The 19,806-nt window shown below is 33.5% G+C and overlaps 1 protein-coding gene across 19 annotated transcripts in view; it reads right to left on the bottom strand.

The window, feature by feature from the left end:
- LOC136039341 (basement membrane-specific heparan sulfate proteoglycan core protein-like) overlaps nucleotides 1–19,806 on the bottom strand; it is a 392,752-nt gene that overhangs the window by 92,575 nt on the left and 280,371 nt on the right. For 18 of the 19 annotated variants that reach the window (XM_065722975.1, XM_065722972.1, XM_065722979.1 and 15 more), the window contains 7 exons: nucleotides 19,035–19,183; nucleotides 18,540–18,720; nucleotides 11,549–11,679; nucleotides 6,973–7,156; nucleotides 5,182–5,220; nucleotides 2,399–2,547; nucleotides 836–956 (listed from right to left, as the gene is read on the bottom strand). In XM_065722975.1, coding sequence (XP_065579047.1) covers nucleotides 836–956; nucleotides 2,399–2,547; nucleotides 5,182–5,220; nucleotides 6,973–7,156; nucleotides 11,549–11,679; nucleotides 18,540–18,720; nucleotides 19,035–19,183 — 954 coding nt within the window. The remainder of the gene's footprint in view (nucleotides 1–835; nucleotides 957–2,398; nucleotides 2,548–5,181; nucleotides 5,221–6,972; nucleotides 7,157–11,548; nucleotides 11,680–18,539; nucleotides 18,721–19,034; nucleotides 19,184–19,806) is intronic. The other variant, XM_065722976.1, reaches the window with a different exon arrangement.

The following is a 19,806-nucleotide window of genomic DNA, read 5'->3' as shown; positions in this document are numbered from 1 at the left end:
ATATGTAAAATTCATCAAATTTAATAGTGCCCATTAAAAGTTACGAGCCTGAGATACTTGGGAGGATATTTCTATGGAGCATTTTTCATGGTGGAGGAGTATTTTACATTAAGGGGGCGTCGGATTCTCCAGTATTATTTTGTTAAAAATATAAGAAATTAAATTAAAAAAAAAGTTTTGTTTTTCAACTGAAAGTAAGGCAACATTGAAACTTAAAACGAACAGAAATTATTACGTATATGAGGGGGTTCACCTCCTCGTCAATACCTCACTCTTTACGTTAAAGTATTTTTAGTACTTTCAAAAGAGCTATTTATTCTAATTAAACGGCCTTTGCGATTCAGGGGTTATTCTTTAAAAAATTGGAACAAAATCTGAACTTTAGCGTAAAGAGCGAGGTATTGACAAGAGGGTGAACCTCCTCATATACGTAATAATTTCTGTTTTTTTTTAAGTTTAATGTTGCTCCATACTTTTAGTTGAAAAAATTATTTTTTTTTTATAAAATTTAATTTCCAACTTTTTTTAAATAATGCTGGGGAATCCGGCACCCTATTTTTTTTCTTTTTCATATAGGGAACAGTAGAGCTTTGCCTATAATAGTAGAACAAAGTGGACAACAATAGAATATAAAAAAAAAATATGCCAACAAAACCCCTAACTACCCTTTAGAAATTGAAAAAGAACAGTTCATTGTCAAACAAATGAATACTAAAAGCCAACTCTGTCATCACAATAGTTCAAACTGACCACTTCTATAGCATTAATAACCCAAAAATATTTCCTAATAAATGTAAATATTTCAAAAGAGGTGTGCAATAAAATAACTACTTACTGACGTAAATAGAAACTCTGCCTGTTATTTGACCTGAAGGATTTGCTGCAGTACAAATATACTCTCCAGCATCACCTCTCCTTGCATATGCAATTTTCAGTACACCGTCCTCTTGGGTCACCTTAAAAAATAAGTAACAATAGCTTTAATCATGACATAAGTAGCTGCGAAGCTTAAACTATCTTTCTGCTGTATAAATAAAGAAAAACAACAATAAATAGAACTATTACATTCAAAGATTGTTTAATTGAGGTTGTCTGATTCTTATAATTGTTGCATCCACTGAGGTTGCTTGTCGAATGTATGCCCGAAATTTTCAAAAGTTTTTGTTTTGCGATTCCACTATCTCAGCAAATTTTTTTTTTCTTTGATATTAACCGTCAAGTCAAAAATAAAGAAATCCATCGAAGTTGAAGGCTTAGATGCGACCTAGTAAAAAACGAATTCTAGCCCATAAAAAAAAAATTTAAAGAACAAAGACAAAAAAAAATTTTCAACTGAGAAAGAATTGCCATTTATAAGCTAATACATAAAAAAGTTTCATGAAAATGATTGACTAGTTTCATGAAAAAATACGGAAAATTATGATTTCTATATACATTGAATATTTTCTTCTATAGTAACTAATAAACACAATGCATCGAATGCCAGGGACAAGTTGAATCTAAATACAGCATAGCTCAATAAGATCTCTTTGGAGTCCAAAGAAAACTTTCCAACTTTCGGAAAGTTCAACTTAGAAGTTCTTTTTTAATGGCGTCTAAGAACATGTTTCGATATGCTATTCAAATTATTTGATGCTTGAACTCAAAATTTATTACTTTTACGTCCATCAGTTCTATTAATAGTCAAATTTTTTTGAATTACGAAGCTCCGTTCAACTCAAAAAAGGAACACATTTTGACGAAAACCTATAAATTTATTTCTTAAAAAAAGGATTAATTTTATATTTCTGGTAAAACTGTTCGAAAAGTGATCGATTTACCTGTATTTTTTAACAGTGGATTTTTCGTAATTCCATAAACATGCATAAATTTCAGTTAGATCAAGAATGACACAATTGTGTCAACTCACTCACTTGGTTTGCTTTTGAAAAGAAAGGCCTTGCTCTTTAATTCCTCATTACCAAAAGGAAAAGGTATATTACCAGTTTATTACCAAGTTTTACAGGAGATTGACTGTACCGTTAAGCTTATCGTTTGAGCGTTTTTGTTTAAGCTTTAGTCAATGACAAACATTCGATCAGATTACAGTATGTAACTCAGTTCTTTACATAGTATTCTGTTTTCGGGTATTTCAAAGTACTTTGATGGAACCCAAACTGGTTAAAAAGTGTAGTTGAGTAATTTGGCTTCACTATGACATATAGTGCATAAGATCTGGTTAGGTTGTCCCTAACGTAGAGGTACTGAAACATGTTTTGTTGTGGACTGCTGTAGCCAATCAACTATAGAGACCTTTTTCACTTCCTAAGCCATTTTTAGAATAGTATAAGATACATTTTTTCGTGTTAGGGATGATAATACGTAAAATTAAAGCGCAAATTAAGAAAAACTACTGTACCCCTCTTGGAAGATTCCTAGTTCCATAATTCCATGATACAACTGGATCAGGATATCCATCAGCAAGACATCTTATTTCAACTTGACCTCCTTCTTGGACATCAACAAAGTTAGGTTCGATGCTAAGTATGGGTGCTCTCTCTGCTGTTCCTAATCAAAACAACATGAAAATTACTAAATGAAACAGCCAAAAAACTCAAGCATCAACAAAGTTAGGTTCTATGCTTACTATGGGTGCTCTCTCTGCTGTTTCTATTAAAAAACAACATGAAAATTAATAAATGAAACAGCCGGAAAAAAACTTAAGGGCAAGTACCTTTTAGTTTTGATCAGAGTATGATTCTGATGCTCATTGAAAAAAAAACCGAAGAAGAGGGAATTTTTATTGACCATCATAGGAGTCGTGCCCCTTGTCTATTTGCACTCTTAAAGTTTCAAATTTTGGAACAAAATATTCTCTTAAGATAAAAAAAATAGTAAAAAGAAAAAAGATAAAAAAAATCGATAAAAAAGAGGAAAACAATTTTCTGAAAGTTTTGACTTAATTATTTTTGTAATATCTGATATCAAAATATCAGATCACGATTCAGAACATTTTCAAAATAGCCACAAGGAACACAATGAAGCTTGTTTTTCTGTTGCTTAAAAACTGAAATATGTTATTGTGGTCGAACCTCTTACGGCTGAATCTGAAAATACAACTAGAATTTTCCCACTGCCTAAAATTTTGTACAAAAAGTCTGGACCAAAAAAAAAAAAAAAAAAAAAAAAAAAAAAAAAAAAAAAAAAAAAAAAAAAAAAAAAAAAAAAAAAACCGCAGAAAACCACGATAGAAAAGTCTGGTAACATTTTTGAATTTATTAAAAAGTTGTATTAGAAAATGAAACTTTTAAGCTAAAATGAAGATGGTTATGAGTGTAATTAAGTTGTTAAAATTAATAACAGCTCATCTAAATCTAACAAAGAATGTTAATGCTAGAGTCCGTCCTAGAGGCCTCGTCAGGCCAAAGATTAAGGCTCACAGAGTGTCAGTTGAAACCCTGAATCTTGGGTCTAGTAAACCTAGTTAAGCTTTTAGACCCACGTCTTCTTTTTGTTGTTCAATTAAAGGTCGAATAGTAAGCTTAAGAAATACTTAAAGATCTTGGTTTGTTGGTTCGCTACAGTTTATTAAACAACAATTCTCTATTATTGCTAAGAAACGAACTTAGACGAGTAAGTTTAATATTTCTTTTTCTGACAGGATAAAATACAGGTTTAAAGATTTTTAACTCATAAGATTCGAGTAACCAATTTATTATCAATGGTGTTATTGCTGTGTGTTTGCTCCTGTCACCAGCACAAGCATGACAGCCCAACTTACAGACCTTAAGCGTGGTAACTGCTATAAGATACCGGCTCCAGACTTTTTATGGTTTTCACTTGCTGTGCTGAGGTGTGAACTCATTGGACTTTCCTTGTCTTAAGCAGTATTAATTTTTCTGAGAAGTTATATTTGTTTTTTTGGCAAAGAAAAGGCGAATTATAGGATTCATAATTTTTTTTCTTTCAGAAACTGTGGAAGAATTGTCTACTGCTTCTTCAAAAAGTTATTATGTTACGTGAATGAAAAATTTTGGAATGGATTTATAGTCTAAATAAGGTTTCTAGAATGTGCCTCTAAGTTTCTGCGTTCACCTCATCCCTACGTGTAAGGCTTAAGAGAATCGTATAAAAGAGAGAGAGTCATAAATACAAGTTACTGGTTTTAAACTTCGAGAGGTTTTTCTGTCAATTTTAGGTTAGTCTAGATCTCCTGAGCCATATGAAGCTTTGGAAAGATGGTTACCAGAATTACCGGAAAAATTTGAATTTTTAAAGTTAGGAGCTAATTTCAAATAATCTTTAAGCATTCTGAGTAGGAAAACAGTGGGGTTATGAACAGTGGACCTTGAAGATATTATTTCAGAACGCAACTTGAATTGTAGATTTTATTCCCAAGTACTTTTTAAATTCGTGAGATTTTTAAAATCAGTGATCTGAAGAGAGAAAGGAATGGAGACAGGAATTGAGAAACACCTCCCCATGTCCAAATTTCTCATGACAATGTCCAAATGTCCAAATCAGCGATCTGAAGAGAGAAAGCGATGGAGACAGGAATTGAGAAACACCTTGCTATGTCCAAATTTCTCATGTCCATGTCCAAATGTCCAAATCAGCGGTCTGAAGAGAGAAAGCGATGGAGACAGGAATTGAGAAACACCTTCTCATGTCCAAATTTATCTTGTCCATGTCCAAATTTCCGCATCAACGATCTGAAGAGAGAAAGGGATGGAGACAGGAATCGAGAAACACCTCCCCATGTCCAAATTTTTCATGTCCAAATTTCTCATGTCTATGTCCAAATGTCCCAAATTGAGAAACACCTTCTCATGTCCAAATTTCTTTTGTCCATGTCCAAATTTCCGCATCAACGATCTGAAGAGAGAAAGGGATGGAGACAGGAATCGAGAAACACCTCCCCATGTCAAAATTTTTCATGTCCAAATTTCTCATGTCTATGTCCAAATGTCCCAAATCAGCGATTTGAAGAGAGAAAGGGATGGAGACAGGAATTGAGAACCACCTTCCCATGTCCAAATTTCGAATATATATCGAATTCTGAAAGTTTCTTTGACGTATAAATTCCGCAGCTAGACACTCTGTTATTCTACAATTACGCACCCTTGATTACGCTTTACGCTTCTATACTCTTTCTTGCTCAGGATTGACAAACTAGTCCAACTACCGTATGAGAATGCTTACCTCTTCCAGGGATTCCAATATCCATACTCAAGTCAGGCGCTTGAAAAATAATAAAACGTAGTTATTAGTTAAGATAAAAAATTGTTTTTCATGTTAAGACTAATGGATTATGTACGGTTGGAAGGTATAGCCCTGGTTTTGTCCTGCTTTTTTGTTTTGTTTTTTCTCGTGTATGTATATCCTTGTAGTAACTACAGACGTGTTCACTTTCTTTGCATTACTTAAAAATGGGAACAGTATCTAAAAATTTCAACTTGAAGATACACATGATTGGAGCCCTAAAAAAATATTAGGTAAGCATCTTTTACCAGCGGTGTTAAATCTGAGTCTGAATCAAACAAAGTTACCAGTTTTAGACCCACTAGTTACCAGTAGATCCACTAGTCTACAAAAACTAGTTTCCGCTTTTGCTCGTTTGACTACTTTGTCCACAAATTTTGGTAGCCCTGCATATTTCAAGAGTCAGTTACATATATTGAGCGCAAAAAAAAAAAAAAAAACACAAGACCTACTTGAAAACAGAATAAGGTGTATATTTGCATTGGAAGAACCGACATTTAAACCGACATTACTCCATGTGAATATCTCACAGCAGCTAAAAGTTGTCAAACAAAGGTTTTTTCAACGTGACAACACAGTGTCTACAAAGTCCAAAGCGAAAGTCGGTGATTTCTTGGTCGTGGATAAAATGCTGATGTAGTACAGTAAATGGGACAATAGACCAATTATGACAATGCGAATGATTTCAACCGCCATTTCTAGAGATAAATAGTAATTTATACTCTGTCCTAGAACATATCGGATTAGTTTGTTCAGTTCGTTTCCTAGCATCTCGTTTGGCTACACAATAATAGAGGTTTCAGGTTTTCGAGAATCGGTTACGTTCCCTTTCCCTAAGTTCACTTTTGCACCAAGTCACTCCACATATTAGACTAAACATGCTTCTATACCAGAATCAATAATCCTTCCTTTATTCCATTTGCAACAAGATAAAAATATCTACCTTTCAGCAAACAATTGGCAGGGGAGGGTTGAGGTGGTACGGGTAAAAAGTTTATTTTTTAATTCCAGCAGCAAATTGAATACATTCATAACGTTTTGACAAGATGTGACACGTTCACTTAATTAACTAAATTGAATGTTCGAGTAATGGTTCTATTGCATGATTTGGTGTCTTTGTCCTTCGGGATATTTAGATTACGTCTTCTGTGGTGGGGTATTTCCCCCCCCCCTTTTAATCATCGTAAGTGAAATGGCAGCCAAACATTTTACCAAATGCCATGGGTAATTATGGTGGTACCTGGGAGAGAGGATTATTATTTTTAATGTATTGCGCCATTCTGTCAAGAGGCATTTCTTTTTTTGGGCAGCGCTACTGATTTGACTGTGAAAGCAGAAAAAAGCTACTATTGGCCTTTGTTAAGATAATGAATATGAAATCAGTTTTATCTCTTTGCATAACAGTTTTTCCAAAGATAACTCATCTTGTTTCCTTTTATTATCGTTGTTTTATAGATGTTGTTTCATAGATGTTCAACTTTTTTTTTGTAAAATATCTTAGAAGTTCACGGTTTCGTAAGTTTCGATTCCTGTACTTTTAAGGGCTTTTAACGATAAATACCATTTGGACGTTTTATGGTCTAATTAAAGTGTTTCTCGATTGCCAATTATAAACGTCATATTTCATAAAACATTAAGTGTATTAATATCATTATTTGGGATAAAAGCAGCCACGTTTCATCGAAACAGAAATATATTTTCAGCGTTGTAACGAATACAAAAATGACTTACCCCCTACTTGAAGGACAGCAGTCTCATAGGCTGTATCTACTCCATCTGTTGCTGTACATACATAAGTGCCTGCATCTTCTGGACGAACGTCAGAGATAGTAAGCCTACCTCTCTGATCATCAAAAGCCCTTCTAGAAGGCAGAAAACCATCTTGTTTAGACCAACGAAGGCTGATACGTCCTCCCTAGAAGGGACAAGCAAGGTATAAAGAGTATATTTGATTACTTTTTTTGGACTCTTAACACAAACTTGCTATGGAGAGGCGATAGAGAGTGTTTGTCTCTAAAATTATTCAGCTTTTTATTATTCTTTTTTTTTCTAGCGCATTTTTATTTATATATACTCTATTATAGAGTATTCTGTATTTGAATTATTACTGTATTCAAGCGCATTTTTTTATTATTGTGTTATTTATTATACTGCTTGTTGTATTTGCAGTGTTTTGTAATTTTTCAGCCTCCATCAAGCTAAGCATCTTGTGCAAAGCTATCATTTGTAGCGATTGTAAAAAAAAAAAAAATTCTAATGTAAAAAAAAACTTCATTGGATGTTTGAAAATATAGGTAGAAAGCCTATTTGGAAGGATTCATTCCCATCTAGTCAAGCATATCTGCAATATCCTATACGATTCTGAAATACCCTAATTCTAAACCCTAGGGCGTCCCTGGTTATAAAGTGATATCATGAGGGTAATACAGTTTTCCTGCAACTAAAATAGCCAATTTTGGCTAAAATACTTAAATTTTGCTTCAGAAAAATAAGGTTCAAATAGATTTTACTCAAGAGATAATATTTTATGTTCTCTTCAAGAGATCTGCTTTTCCAAAGCTTTCTTACAGGGGTCAGGAAGACGGAGTCGTTAAAACTTCTAAATCTGTATTTTTAGATGACAAAGATATGGCTCGTGGAAGATTGACGCAAAAACAAGACATCTTGGCTTTGCACAAAAACGAACAAACGGACTCACTCGATTGAAAAAAAAGAATTATCATTTTAAACAGTTGGATTTTAGCTGCAGACCGATCGGTGCGGAGACGAGTCAAGGTTCAATCATTAGCCTTTCTTTTATAAAACAAGAAATGTTCAAACTCGGTGCAAAACCAAGGAAAAATTCAAGCTGCGAAATTCCAATGTCGTGGTGCATAAATAGGTAACGGATTCGATTCAGGAGTGAGCTTAGTCCAGAATTCGGATATCTCATTGTAAAAACAAGCTAAGTACATAGAAGCAAAATGATAAGAGTCCTGATTTGGTGCAAAAATACTAGAAATCCTGATTCTATACAGAAATGGCTGAGGTTCTAACTCGACGTAAAAGAGACCTAAGTCCTTGCTACACTTGGTCCTCTCTCTCTACCAACCGGTTAAAAGAAAGATAGGTAGGTTCACATTGCAAACATGCAATGACTTTCAATCTGTAAGATTAAAATTAGAAAAGCAGGCCTGTGTCCTCTTTAAAATGCTCCCCTCATTTTTATAAATAGCATTTCAGCAGAAACAAATACTGCACGTGTTCTGAAAGATAGCAATAAAATGATTTTGAAGCTGAATAACTGGAGGCACAGAGTAGGCCAGTTACCTCTTCAGTACCCTCAACCCCTCACCTTCTTCCATTAGTTTTATAACAGAAAGGTATGTATATCACACTTTGATTCAACCAAGAATCATGAAGGCATTTCCACCCTATATGATTAGAGAGCCATAGTGCCAGCAGTCTGTAGAAAAGTAGGAGTTTGGTACCTTGTTTGAACCTAAATAAAACAAGGATTACCAATTTGTATGATCTGGAGACTAAACTGAACCCAGGGTCTCTCCACTATTACACCTCCCCCCTCATCCTACCACTAACGAGCAGAAAGAAAAGTATAAGAGCATTCAATCCATAACAATAGAAGCATAGAGTGGGCCTGTAGCCCCTTCATTAGCACCCTCATCTTCAACTTTTCCGTAGAAAGGTAGGCAGGCTTTTTTTCCAATCAGCGTGAAACTTATGGGGTAAGTACTATGGACAAACAGGGTATGACATGTCAATAAATACTTTCCGATGTGTATTTCAGAAGTCGAAGAAGTGAGTTAAGCCCTGAACCAGTTCAAAAAAAGAGCTAAGTACAAGCTGAAAAACTTCACAGAATTCCTGTCGACTGGATCAGTGCGTATACAAGGTAAGTCCAAGCTGCAGAGTCTTAAAGCATTTCTATGTACTGGTTCGGGGTAACAATAATATAAGACCTAAATGGGTGCAAAAACGAGATATTTTTCAGCTTTGCTGAGAAGTTTATCGAACAAAAAACGAGCTATATCCTAAATAAAACCCTAGCTAAATCATGAAAAAAAAACGAAAAAACAAAATGCCTATTATTTTACAGGAAATAACACTTTTTTTAGGACAATAACATTTGCGATTGTGGTGTAGCGGTTTGTTTAATTGGCAATTATAGTACTACGAAGCCTTTTTGGAGCAATAAAATTAATAAGACAAACAAGGATGCATCCAGTATTTTTGTCAGGGGGGCGGTTCTCTATGTAGTTACGAAAACACTATACAAAGGCATCAAAAATTTGTTTAAATGCATTTTTTTCGTTTTTACAAGTAAGACAAAACTAAGTTTGCCTAGGCTAGTTTTGCACTCATGCTTTGGGAGGGGGTAGTTATTATAGTTCTTATTTATAATAATTCCACTTCATTTTAAGATTGGCTTGATTATTTGTTTCAGTTTCTGTTCGTCTACGCAAAGGCTCGTTTATTGACTCATTTTGTTCATTTTAGGTTTGTCTTATTATACAACTTTATTTCGGCTAGTTTTAGTTTTAATATTACACTTTAATTTTCATTAAAAAAACTTTTTTTTTAATTTTTTTTTTATTTTGAAAATTAGCCTTTAAAAGGATAAGTATTTTTTTTTTTGTTGTTATTATTGTTTGTTCTGCTTCTGTGAGAATGATCACATTAGACCCATATGTCACATTAGATCATGAAAAAGTGGAGTAAATCAGATTCAAGCGAATAATTTATTTCTATATTATTTTTACACCAAGTGAAAATATGACGCTTCATTCTAAAGGAATGGCTTTTGTAGACGATTATATTGAAATAGACAGAGCCAGTTTCAAAATTAAAAATGAAGACAAATTACCCGTAACATGAAGAAGACTACCAACCCATGTACCCCTTGCTCTCATAACGTTCACCTTGAACATCAAGAAAAATGATTTAAATTCGCCTTTATAAAACTTTAATAGTTTTAAAAATAACTTAATTTTATTATAACTTAGTTTCATGGTTTCACTAAAGCTGTCGAAAAGTCTTGTTTAGCTGTCAAAAATGTCTGTAAAATGTCAAAATGTCTTATTTCCATATCATATTTAAGGTAATTTCTGTATAATAAAGTTGGTCTGTACTTTCATGTCAAAAGCTTTTGTTGTTATTTAGGGGCTTTCCATATAGAGCAATTCAAGCTACGTCAAAAAGTAAAAACAAAGGAAATCTGCACAGCATTGTCAACAACTCATGGTTCTTCTTATTGTTTTTTTTCTTTAATTCAGGAAACGTTGTGCGTGTTTCATATTTAATTCTATCTCTCTGTTGTTCATATTAATACTCATAACTCATGTAACTCATGTTCATGAGAACAGAACTCATTTTCTGCTCATATTAATACTCAGAATAATTCTATTTATAAGATAAAATATGAAATGAAGTTACTCTTTAATTTTAATCATGTTTCGAAGAAAAAAACAGAAAAATATTCTTGTTCCTGCAGAACAGTAATTGTAGTTTCCGACATACAACATGTGCAAGCGACAACACACGTTTGGATAAAACTGCTAATTACCATAACTTCTTTCCAATTTCTCATGTAGCACATTACTTGAATTTTTGGACTATCTCCTGCTTAGTTTGCGTGGATTTTTTTTTTGCATTAAGAAGCATTGCTGTAGGTAAAAAAAAACGACATGTCACTTCAATTAATACACTATGAAATAGAGAAAAATGAAAACTCTGCTATTTTGTTACGTTTATTCTCTTTTTTAAAAACAAAAGAATTGATTCTTCATAAATAATCAAGTCAATTATCAGCAACTAAGCTTTAAGATTTTACCTTAGAAATTACAATGTTATTTAATTGCAGGTACTAATTTTTATTGTCTTTAATAATAGGTAGCATTTTTTTAAGAAGTCAGCCTTCTGATTTAAAGCTAAAAGTTACTATAAATATGTTACTACAGATTTAAAAATTTGTACTAAAAATAAGGGTGAATGGAATTTTTTTGAGAGTTTCCACAGGAAGAAAACTCCGAACATTCAATTCATGCTTGGATCCTCGAGATCGAGATCTGCATCCTCAAAAATATTCAGTCTACAATGAAGCTTTGAGCAAAATCACAGAGCACCGGCTTACAGAGAATACCCTAAAAATGGAATGACTTATTGTTTTTAAATAAATCGAAAAGTCTAAGAACTCAACGATGATACCTTAGTAGAAATAAAAATATAAAAACACAATAATATAAAAATACATAAAATATTTTATAATAATATAAATTTTATCTGATAATATAAAAAAATAAAAAAATACCTTAGTAGAAATAGATCTGGCAGCGCAAGTAAATCTCGTTGTTTGTCCGACCTCTATAATCTGTATTTGCGGTTCCACGATTGATATAGAAATAGTCGGCTGAGGTGGAGGAGCCTGAGTCGTTACTGGGACTGCAAACAAAAATGTTTTTAGTTTTTTACAAACTTTATATAAAGCATTGAACAATCAAAAGAAAAAATATAATTGGAAAACAAAACTAGACTCTTTTTTTAATATTTCTAGGAATTTTATGATACTTGAATGATAAAGATATATTTAGTTTCTCGTTAACATCATAAAACAGTTAGGAATTACAAACAGTTTTGAAAATAATTTAAGTCATAGCATCACTTCAAACTCAAATTGTATGTCAAGTACTAACTATCTAAAAAAAAAAAAAAAATTATAAGGTTTTTGAAACTCAATAGAAGCCATTTTTTGAAAAAATAAATAAATAAAATTTAGCCGCTGCAAGAATGAAAAATTAATTCCATTCAGAGAACTGTAAAGCATTAGTAACTTAAAAAACAGATCTCTCAATAAAAGAAAAAAAACTCTTAATGTAACTAAACTGTCTGTAATTAACCAAAATGAACAAAATTTCTGTCAATTGTAAAGTATTAGTAACTTAAAAATAACCATATCTTTCAATAAAAAAGGGGAACTGTAAGTGTAAATATAATGTTTGTAATGAACCAAAATAAACGGAAAATTTTAATGAATTATGAAGTATTAGTTACTTAAAAAACAGGTCTTTCAATAAAAGAAAAACTCTAAATATAACTAAAACGCTTAGGGTTAAACAAATAAACCAAAAAATTCAGAAAATTGCGAATCATTAGATACTTGAAAAATTACTAATATCAATCAATAAAAGAAATTACTATAAATGTAACTAAATCTTTGTAATGAACCAAAAAACTCCAGAGAATTGTGAAGTATTAGTTACTTAAAAAAACTCGGATATTTCAATAAAAGAAAAAACTCTAAATACAAAGCGGATCCTCCAATAAAGAAAATCTGAATATATCTAAAAAAGTTTGTATTCAACCAGTGTGAGCCAACAATTTCATAGAATTGTGGAATATTAGTTACTTAAAAAAAACAAAAGAGATCTTTCAGTAAAAAAGAAACTAAATGAAACTAAAATGTTTGTCATGAAAAAAAAAGAATTAAACGTGATCATGCAATCCACCCTTAAATATAATACACAATCGACAGACGAAAATCAGATGCATAAAGATTATACGGTACTCAAGTTTCCTTAGATTAAAAACTTTAGCTTTAAAAACTAATTAAAACCGACTAAGAAAAATAAATGTAAACACTAATATAAACTGAGATATTTTATAAGCATTCATCTTCCTTATTGACCCATAAAGCAAACCTATTTGAGTTTTTCAGCGGTCAGTTTCGGTTGTTTCTCTTTTTCTTTTTTTTAGACACAAACGTACTTTAAAAGTTGCTCAACCGTTAATCCTTCATACGTTCTTCTGGAGTTGCGATTTAATGAAACTTGTGATATTTACAAGCATTAAGAATCTTAAAGATATTATTTTAATCATTTATAGTAAGATTTATTTTTATGTTGCATTCTATTTTACTATGTTTTATTAGATTTTTTATTACATTATGCAATATTATATTTGATACAACAAGACACTTTATAAATAAGAAGACTTCAAATATTAAAAATATTAAACATTAAAAATTCAAAATATTAAATGCTTCAAAAAAGGAGACAGTCTTGGCTCCAAAAGATTAAAAATCAGTCTTCTCCACTATTTTTGTTTCTTGTTTTTACATAAAGAAATAAATTAGAGCATTGAGCAATAAGCAAGCAATGAGCATCCGAACTTATAGCGGCCGAACTTATAGGGACTACCTATAGGGGTATTTCCCCTATACAGATTACCTATAGGGATAAGTGGGGTTCCTCTTAGAAGTTGTACTAATGCAGCCCCTCCTTACCTTTTTTTCACAAAATAGAGAATTACAATATCATATTATTCGGGTGAAAAATTAGTTGTTTTTCGGAGTCTCCAACCCTCATATCCCCCCTAAATTTTAACTGTATGTACATTTGCAATATAAGTATATATTATCAGAACGAAATTCTAATCAATCTAAGCAAATTCTATTTTTGTGTTAAAGTAATCTAAATAGCAAAGAAAACAGTGTGTTTCTTGAGAATAAACACCATAAACAATTCTCCTATCCAAACCAGAAAATTTTGAAAAGGCTGACGAAAAGAAAACGCACAATATATTTCACGAGCAGCTTTATCTAAAATAATTATAACACAGCGAAAAAATAAACCCTGCACCTGAGGAGGAGCTACAAATAGAAAGTAGAAAGTAAAGGATATCCATAAACATGTTTAGAACAGATTATTTGAAACATACATTTATCTCGAAATGAGCCAAAACGTGAAATAATTTTTTTTTTTCTTCCTGCCACTGTAGATAAATTTAACTAGTAGGGCCATAATCAATAATATTTGTCTACCAGTCTTGGCACGTACATAAAGCTACTCCCATTTAATCTCCCATCAACGATCCAGTGTATATTGTCATTCACTGAATAATGGTGCGAACTTGTATTCTTCATAATTGCGAAAGCAGAAAGAAATGTAGTGAGCTGTTCGTGGTTCGCTATTGTCCCATCTCACAGGTATGATTTGACTTTGTAACCTGTCCGGAATTTTTAAAAGGGGGTCTGAATCAAATTTTAGTAAATACGGACGTTTTTAGCACTGATTCTAATCAATTTTGCAACAGGGAAACAGCCGGAATTCCACAAATAACGGGAGAGGGATCCACAAAGTGGCGGGACTATTTGAAATTTGCCACAAAATGTTTTACCACAAAGGGGCAACCTAATAGTTTCAGCACAGATTATCTAGTAGGTTTCACAACAATCTGTGGTTTCAGATAGAAATATTGCGTCATGGAGCGTCAGAACCTGTTTCTTCTTGGTAAGGAAAAGTATTCCATTGAATTTTTCCTCTTTTATGCTCTTTTTTGGGCCAGAAAAATGTCCTCAAAATTTGATGTAGAACCTTTTTTTTCTTATAATAGTTGGTGGAACAGTCCTATCCAATAAAATACCAAACTTCTGTTAAGAAATTTTTCGTGAACTTCTTAGTGAGTTTTCAGGAAATTGAAGGACATCAATAGAATTGAATTTGTATTATAAGAAGAATCTAAAGTAATGCTTGTTGTTATTATGGTTATAAACATTATGCCACGAACTTGCAAATTACGTTAAACTTATCTTTAGAAAGCACTTTTTTATGACTCATTAAGTTAACTCTCACGATTATTTTCATTACCTTTCGAGTTTTGGGTTACGTGCAAGTTTGGTATAAAACTTGGAATGTTTCAAAATTGTGTTGATAGTATTTAAAACTATTTAACCATTCTAGTTACCGAGTTTCCTCATGTTTTTTTCCTCATTGATCAACTAAAACTTATTTTCACTTTGATTATCCCTATAAATTCACTCTTTGTTTTTTCTCTCCATTCTTAAACCAATGTAGTACAGTCAACCTAAACTAATTTTAGGTGTTACCTCAAACAAACTGCAATAGTTTTCATTTTCATAGTTTCATTAGTTTTCATTTAGTATCATTCGAACCGGAAAAAAATTCTCTACAACATTTAAAAATCGGCCGAAATCGGTCGAGGAAAAATTGGCGTTTTCTCGTCTTCTCTTCTAAAATAACGATTTAAAAAAAAAGTTAACTTGCACTTTTAAAAAGTCGCTGATAGTAAAATCTGGTACATAGATCTACGAATATGGACTCAGTTCAGTTTTTTTACCATCCCTAAGTCACTTGACACCCCCCCCCCCCCCACACACACATATACATACACACGCGCGAGATGAAGCGTGCAATAATATACGTTGGGCATTACACGAAGTTGGATCCACACGGAGAAGATTTACACTTCCCATGCCGAAATTCTAGGAAACAGTTGTGTCCTTTAATCTTGCATGTTTTGTCCCATCCCCCATCTATAATCAATCAAATAAATGGTTTTGCACAGTCACAAAATTGTCAGCATATGCAATATTCTTCAACGCTCTTCGGAAGAAATTATTCAATAGACGCGGTAATGCGCAAGAACAAGCTGACCCATTATGCCGACATTCGAGTTTGAAAAAAAAAGTTCAAGCAGTAGCTTACTGATCAATTTTAACTTTTAGGTAACTTTTTCGAGATCCAAGGTATTTTTTGCAAAGCCGAAATCGGAGCATAGCTAAATAATGAAAGGACATAATGAATAAATTTTGCTATGAGCCATCAAAAGTAAGGATACATTCTATTGTCAATAAATACGGCTTCCCTACTAAAATGACTGAGATGTACGAGGGATGACACAACTTCATAATTATGCGTACGGTATGACAAGAATCTCTTGTGAAGCTGATAAGCTTATGTTGAGTTGCTTGTGGTTCTTACGGTGGCTGAGTGTACCAAGACTTGGGACAACGTTGTTATCAGTGACGATACCAACTTATGTTTGTTGTTACTTTAGCAGCTTGGGACATCGAAGTCATTTTCAAGAAGATTGGGTTGAAACCAGCAAACTGCTTCCTTTTGCTTACGCAATTCTTGGCTGCAACACAACTTTTCGTCTACATGGACTAGGTAAAGGGATTATGCTTAAATGTCTGAGAGACAACAAACAGTTTAGGGAAAATACTTCAACGTTTTCTAGAATTGATGCTCAGAAAGAAGATATTAAAGTAGAGGGAGAGGCTGCACTTTCTAGATTGTATGGTGGAAAACCTACATACAAACTTGAGAGCTACCGACACCGATTCTTTCAGCAGAAAGTAGCACGTCTATAACTTCTTTTCATCCCCAAGGTCTACCTGCGTCTTCAGCAGCAGCGAAATTTTACTGTTTTTGAACCTATCTTTAAGTACAAGTTTGGATTGGGGTTCAGAGCCCTATCCATGATCCTGAGAATTGGGGATGGAAACTTAAAAACGTTATGGTATACCCTATCTTTACGGATCTTCCAGCAGCACCAAAGAAATTTTTCACCGTTGTGAAGTGTGGTTCTAAGAGATCCTGTAATAGTGACTGGTGCAGCTGCCATCAAAAGGTGCAGCTGCCATATCTTGCATATGGACTAGTTGCTCTAATGTCCAAATCCAAGATAAAGAAGACGCGTGATTAATTAAATAAATGTGATAAAGCTCCAATCCCTTGGCACTTCCAAATTATCGGTGATTTTTTGTTCGAATTAAAGTAAATGAATTAGCTAGCTGTGAAAAGTTACTTATTGGATTCCAAGAATTCGGGGTGTGTCACGTTTAAAGTGGAGGTGGGAGGGAGGGGGGTAAATTGACATTGACACGCCTTTTTTTCTCCATTAGCAGTCCAATTTTTTCGTGCGTAAATTCAACTTCGCGTAATGTAATGTTGCTCTCAGACCAATATCGACGCTTGATTTACGGGTGAGAGGGGGTGGGACTGAACTTGAGCGTTCAAAACAAAAACAAAGTGCAAATTCGTGATCTACGTACCAGATTTATCTATTGCCAACTTTCTATACATGCAAATTAAGTTGTTTTTAAAAAGTCGCAATTTCAGAAACAAAGACGAAAAACGGTCAATTTTGCCTCGTCCGGTTTTGGCCAACTTTTTTATGTTGTAGAGAATTTTTCTTCAATTCGAATGGTGCAAAAACGAGGTTACAATGGTACAAAAACGACCTTAGATTGACTGTACTAATGTTATCTTTACCTTTTGCATTATTTCAGCCATACCAATTGTTTTCCTCTGCAACACACGTGCCTACCCGTGAAAAAATCAAATGTCGCTTATGTTTATACTTGTTAATAGTCCTCAGGATCAGTTACATCTCGGCCCAGCTTTGTCTAATGGTTAAGATAGGGAATGATTCTACTGTTAATATTTATCTACAGCACCCCCTGCTAACCGAAAAAAAAAAAATCAAAACTAAAAGTGAAAGCATAGGATAATCAGGACATAAAAAGTCACTAACACCTCCTAATAAGTATGTAGATATGGTATTTACGTTCACTCTGAAAGAGATAGCGCCTTGAAGATCTTTGAACGGTTTACTTATGTTATAACTATATTTATTATTTTGGTTAGCAGGAAAAAAGTACGTTTTGAGATAAAGAAATGCACTAAGAAGTCTGATATATATTTTTTTTTTTATTCTTTGGCCTTCGATAAATATTATTATCAATTTTTAACCTTCATATTTTACGTTTTATAATTGCTCAATACACAACCATTAATACATAATTTTTTTTTTAGGGCCTGGGAGTAGACAAGATCTTGGAGAGTTCACGGACCCACTTTACTACAAAATGCAAAGCTTTCGACCGAAAAGTTTGTAGGGAAAAGGAGGGGCTTGGAGGGGTCGTGGGTCCAATTGGTCCTCTACACATAGAGTCTGGGAATCCTTAAAAGGCTACGGTTGAAACAAGTTGCAACTTGCCAACGTTTCCCCGACAAAGTTTGCGGTGGGAATGGCCCGACAAAGTTTGAGCTGGCCTCAAGGTGTTGGAGGAGCCACACACCTAATTTGGTCCTCAAATCGTACATATTGAAATATAAGTATGATTCTGCTTAAACAATATCACAATATAATACCTTTCTGCTAAGGAATTGGTAGTTAGGCTTAAGGTAGTCGGAGAGGGTGGAACTATTGTCGGGACTAATGGCCCATTCTGGTCCTCCAGTCCTGCAGATTGAAATTCTTCGCACGATCCCATTGCAAACAAGGTGTGACATACCTACATTTCTTCCAAAACATTGGGTTGATGAAGGGGGGGGGGTGGCACATGTTAGCTATCACTTACTGTTATAGGTGATCAATATGCGTGAAAAATGTAAGCTAACTCGGCCCACAGAAAAAATACCAAATAGCAAAAATTATTTTAAAAAGAATGAGTGAAGTATCTTGGCACTAAATGCTCTAGAGAAACAATAGCTTACTAATGTCTAAAACTGCGTCGTCATATACAGTAGAGATTCCATCGGAAGCTTCACAAGTGTAGGTACCGGAGTCGTCTGGCTGAATGTCATAAATAACTAGCTGGCCTCGTCCGTTGTCTGATGATCGGCTTGGTGGTAATCTTCCTCCTTGCTTCGTCCACTTCAGTGTTATTCTTCCACCCTGACGATGAAAATAAATTAAAAAATAAAATAATGATTTTTTTCTACAAATATGTTATGACTGGCGTTAATTAGCGATTTGACCTGTGACTGGTTCCAAAATAATTTTTTAGGATCTGTTTCCTAAGAATATAAGGATTGCCATACAAATAATTATAGAACAACCAGATTTTTTCTCTTCAAGGTGCCCTAATTTATTTCTCTTCAAGGTATATACGCATTTTAGGCACAAGAATTTTTCAAATCGCGCCAACATCTCATCTTCACCCCAATATTTTTCTATGAGAAATTTCAAAAAGTTTAAAATAAACATACCGGTCGAGAAATTGAAGTTGCAGAACATCTAAGATATGCAGTGCTTCCAACGCTGACAATCTGGATTTTAGAATCGCTAACAGTAACGGATATAGATGGAACCGCTGGTTCTGGAGAGTCGATAAGAGGATCGGATGTAGGAATTCCAACTGAAATAATTATAAGGCATGTTCAAACATTTTTCTGGGTGCAAAACCCTGGCTTAAAGAGCAATTAGAGAAAAAGAAACTTTTTTTTAAAAATTTAGGAAAAAAGGAAGAAGACAAATTTTCGCAAAAAAAAAAACCAATGAGCGAACGGTTAGACTACACGGTAAAGTCATCTACATAGTATCAAAACCAGCAAGGCGATGATTTCAAGGAAGAAGATTTCACTTTTCAATTACAAAATCTCTTGTGAGTGTGATTATCATTTTGGGGTAAATTTAGTCAAAGGAATAGGCTGTTTTCAAATTCTGGGGATAAGAACCGAATGATCACCCTGATACTTACTAATTTAAAAAAAAAGTAATTTTCTTGTTTTGTCATTTAAACTCTATAGTTTTGCCTATAGCTTAATAATGATAGATTATTTTTTTTTACTCCAACCATATAAAATGGGAAGATATTCACATAAAACAGGTTCTTTAGCAATTACAGTTTGTGTCTATTAACGTCACACACAAAGAAGGTATGATATGATGTGTTTCAAGTCCATATTTAACCAAAAGAATCAATCTGTTTACCCTGAGGCAAGGGGGAAAATGCGTAAATAGTTTTGATTTTCGACTGGC

Source organism: Artemia franciscana, chromosome 19 (assembly GCF_032884065.1).
Source record: "Artemia franciscana chromosome 19, ASM3288406v1, whole genome shotgun sequence".
NCBI lineage: Eukaryota > Metazoa > Arthropoda > Branchiopoda > Anostraca > Artemiidae > Artemia > Artemia franciscana.
This window is presented reverse-complemented; position numbering and strand designations above follow the sequence as displayed.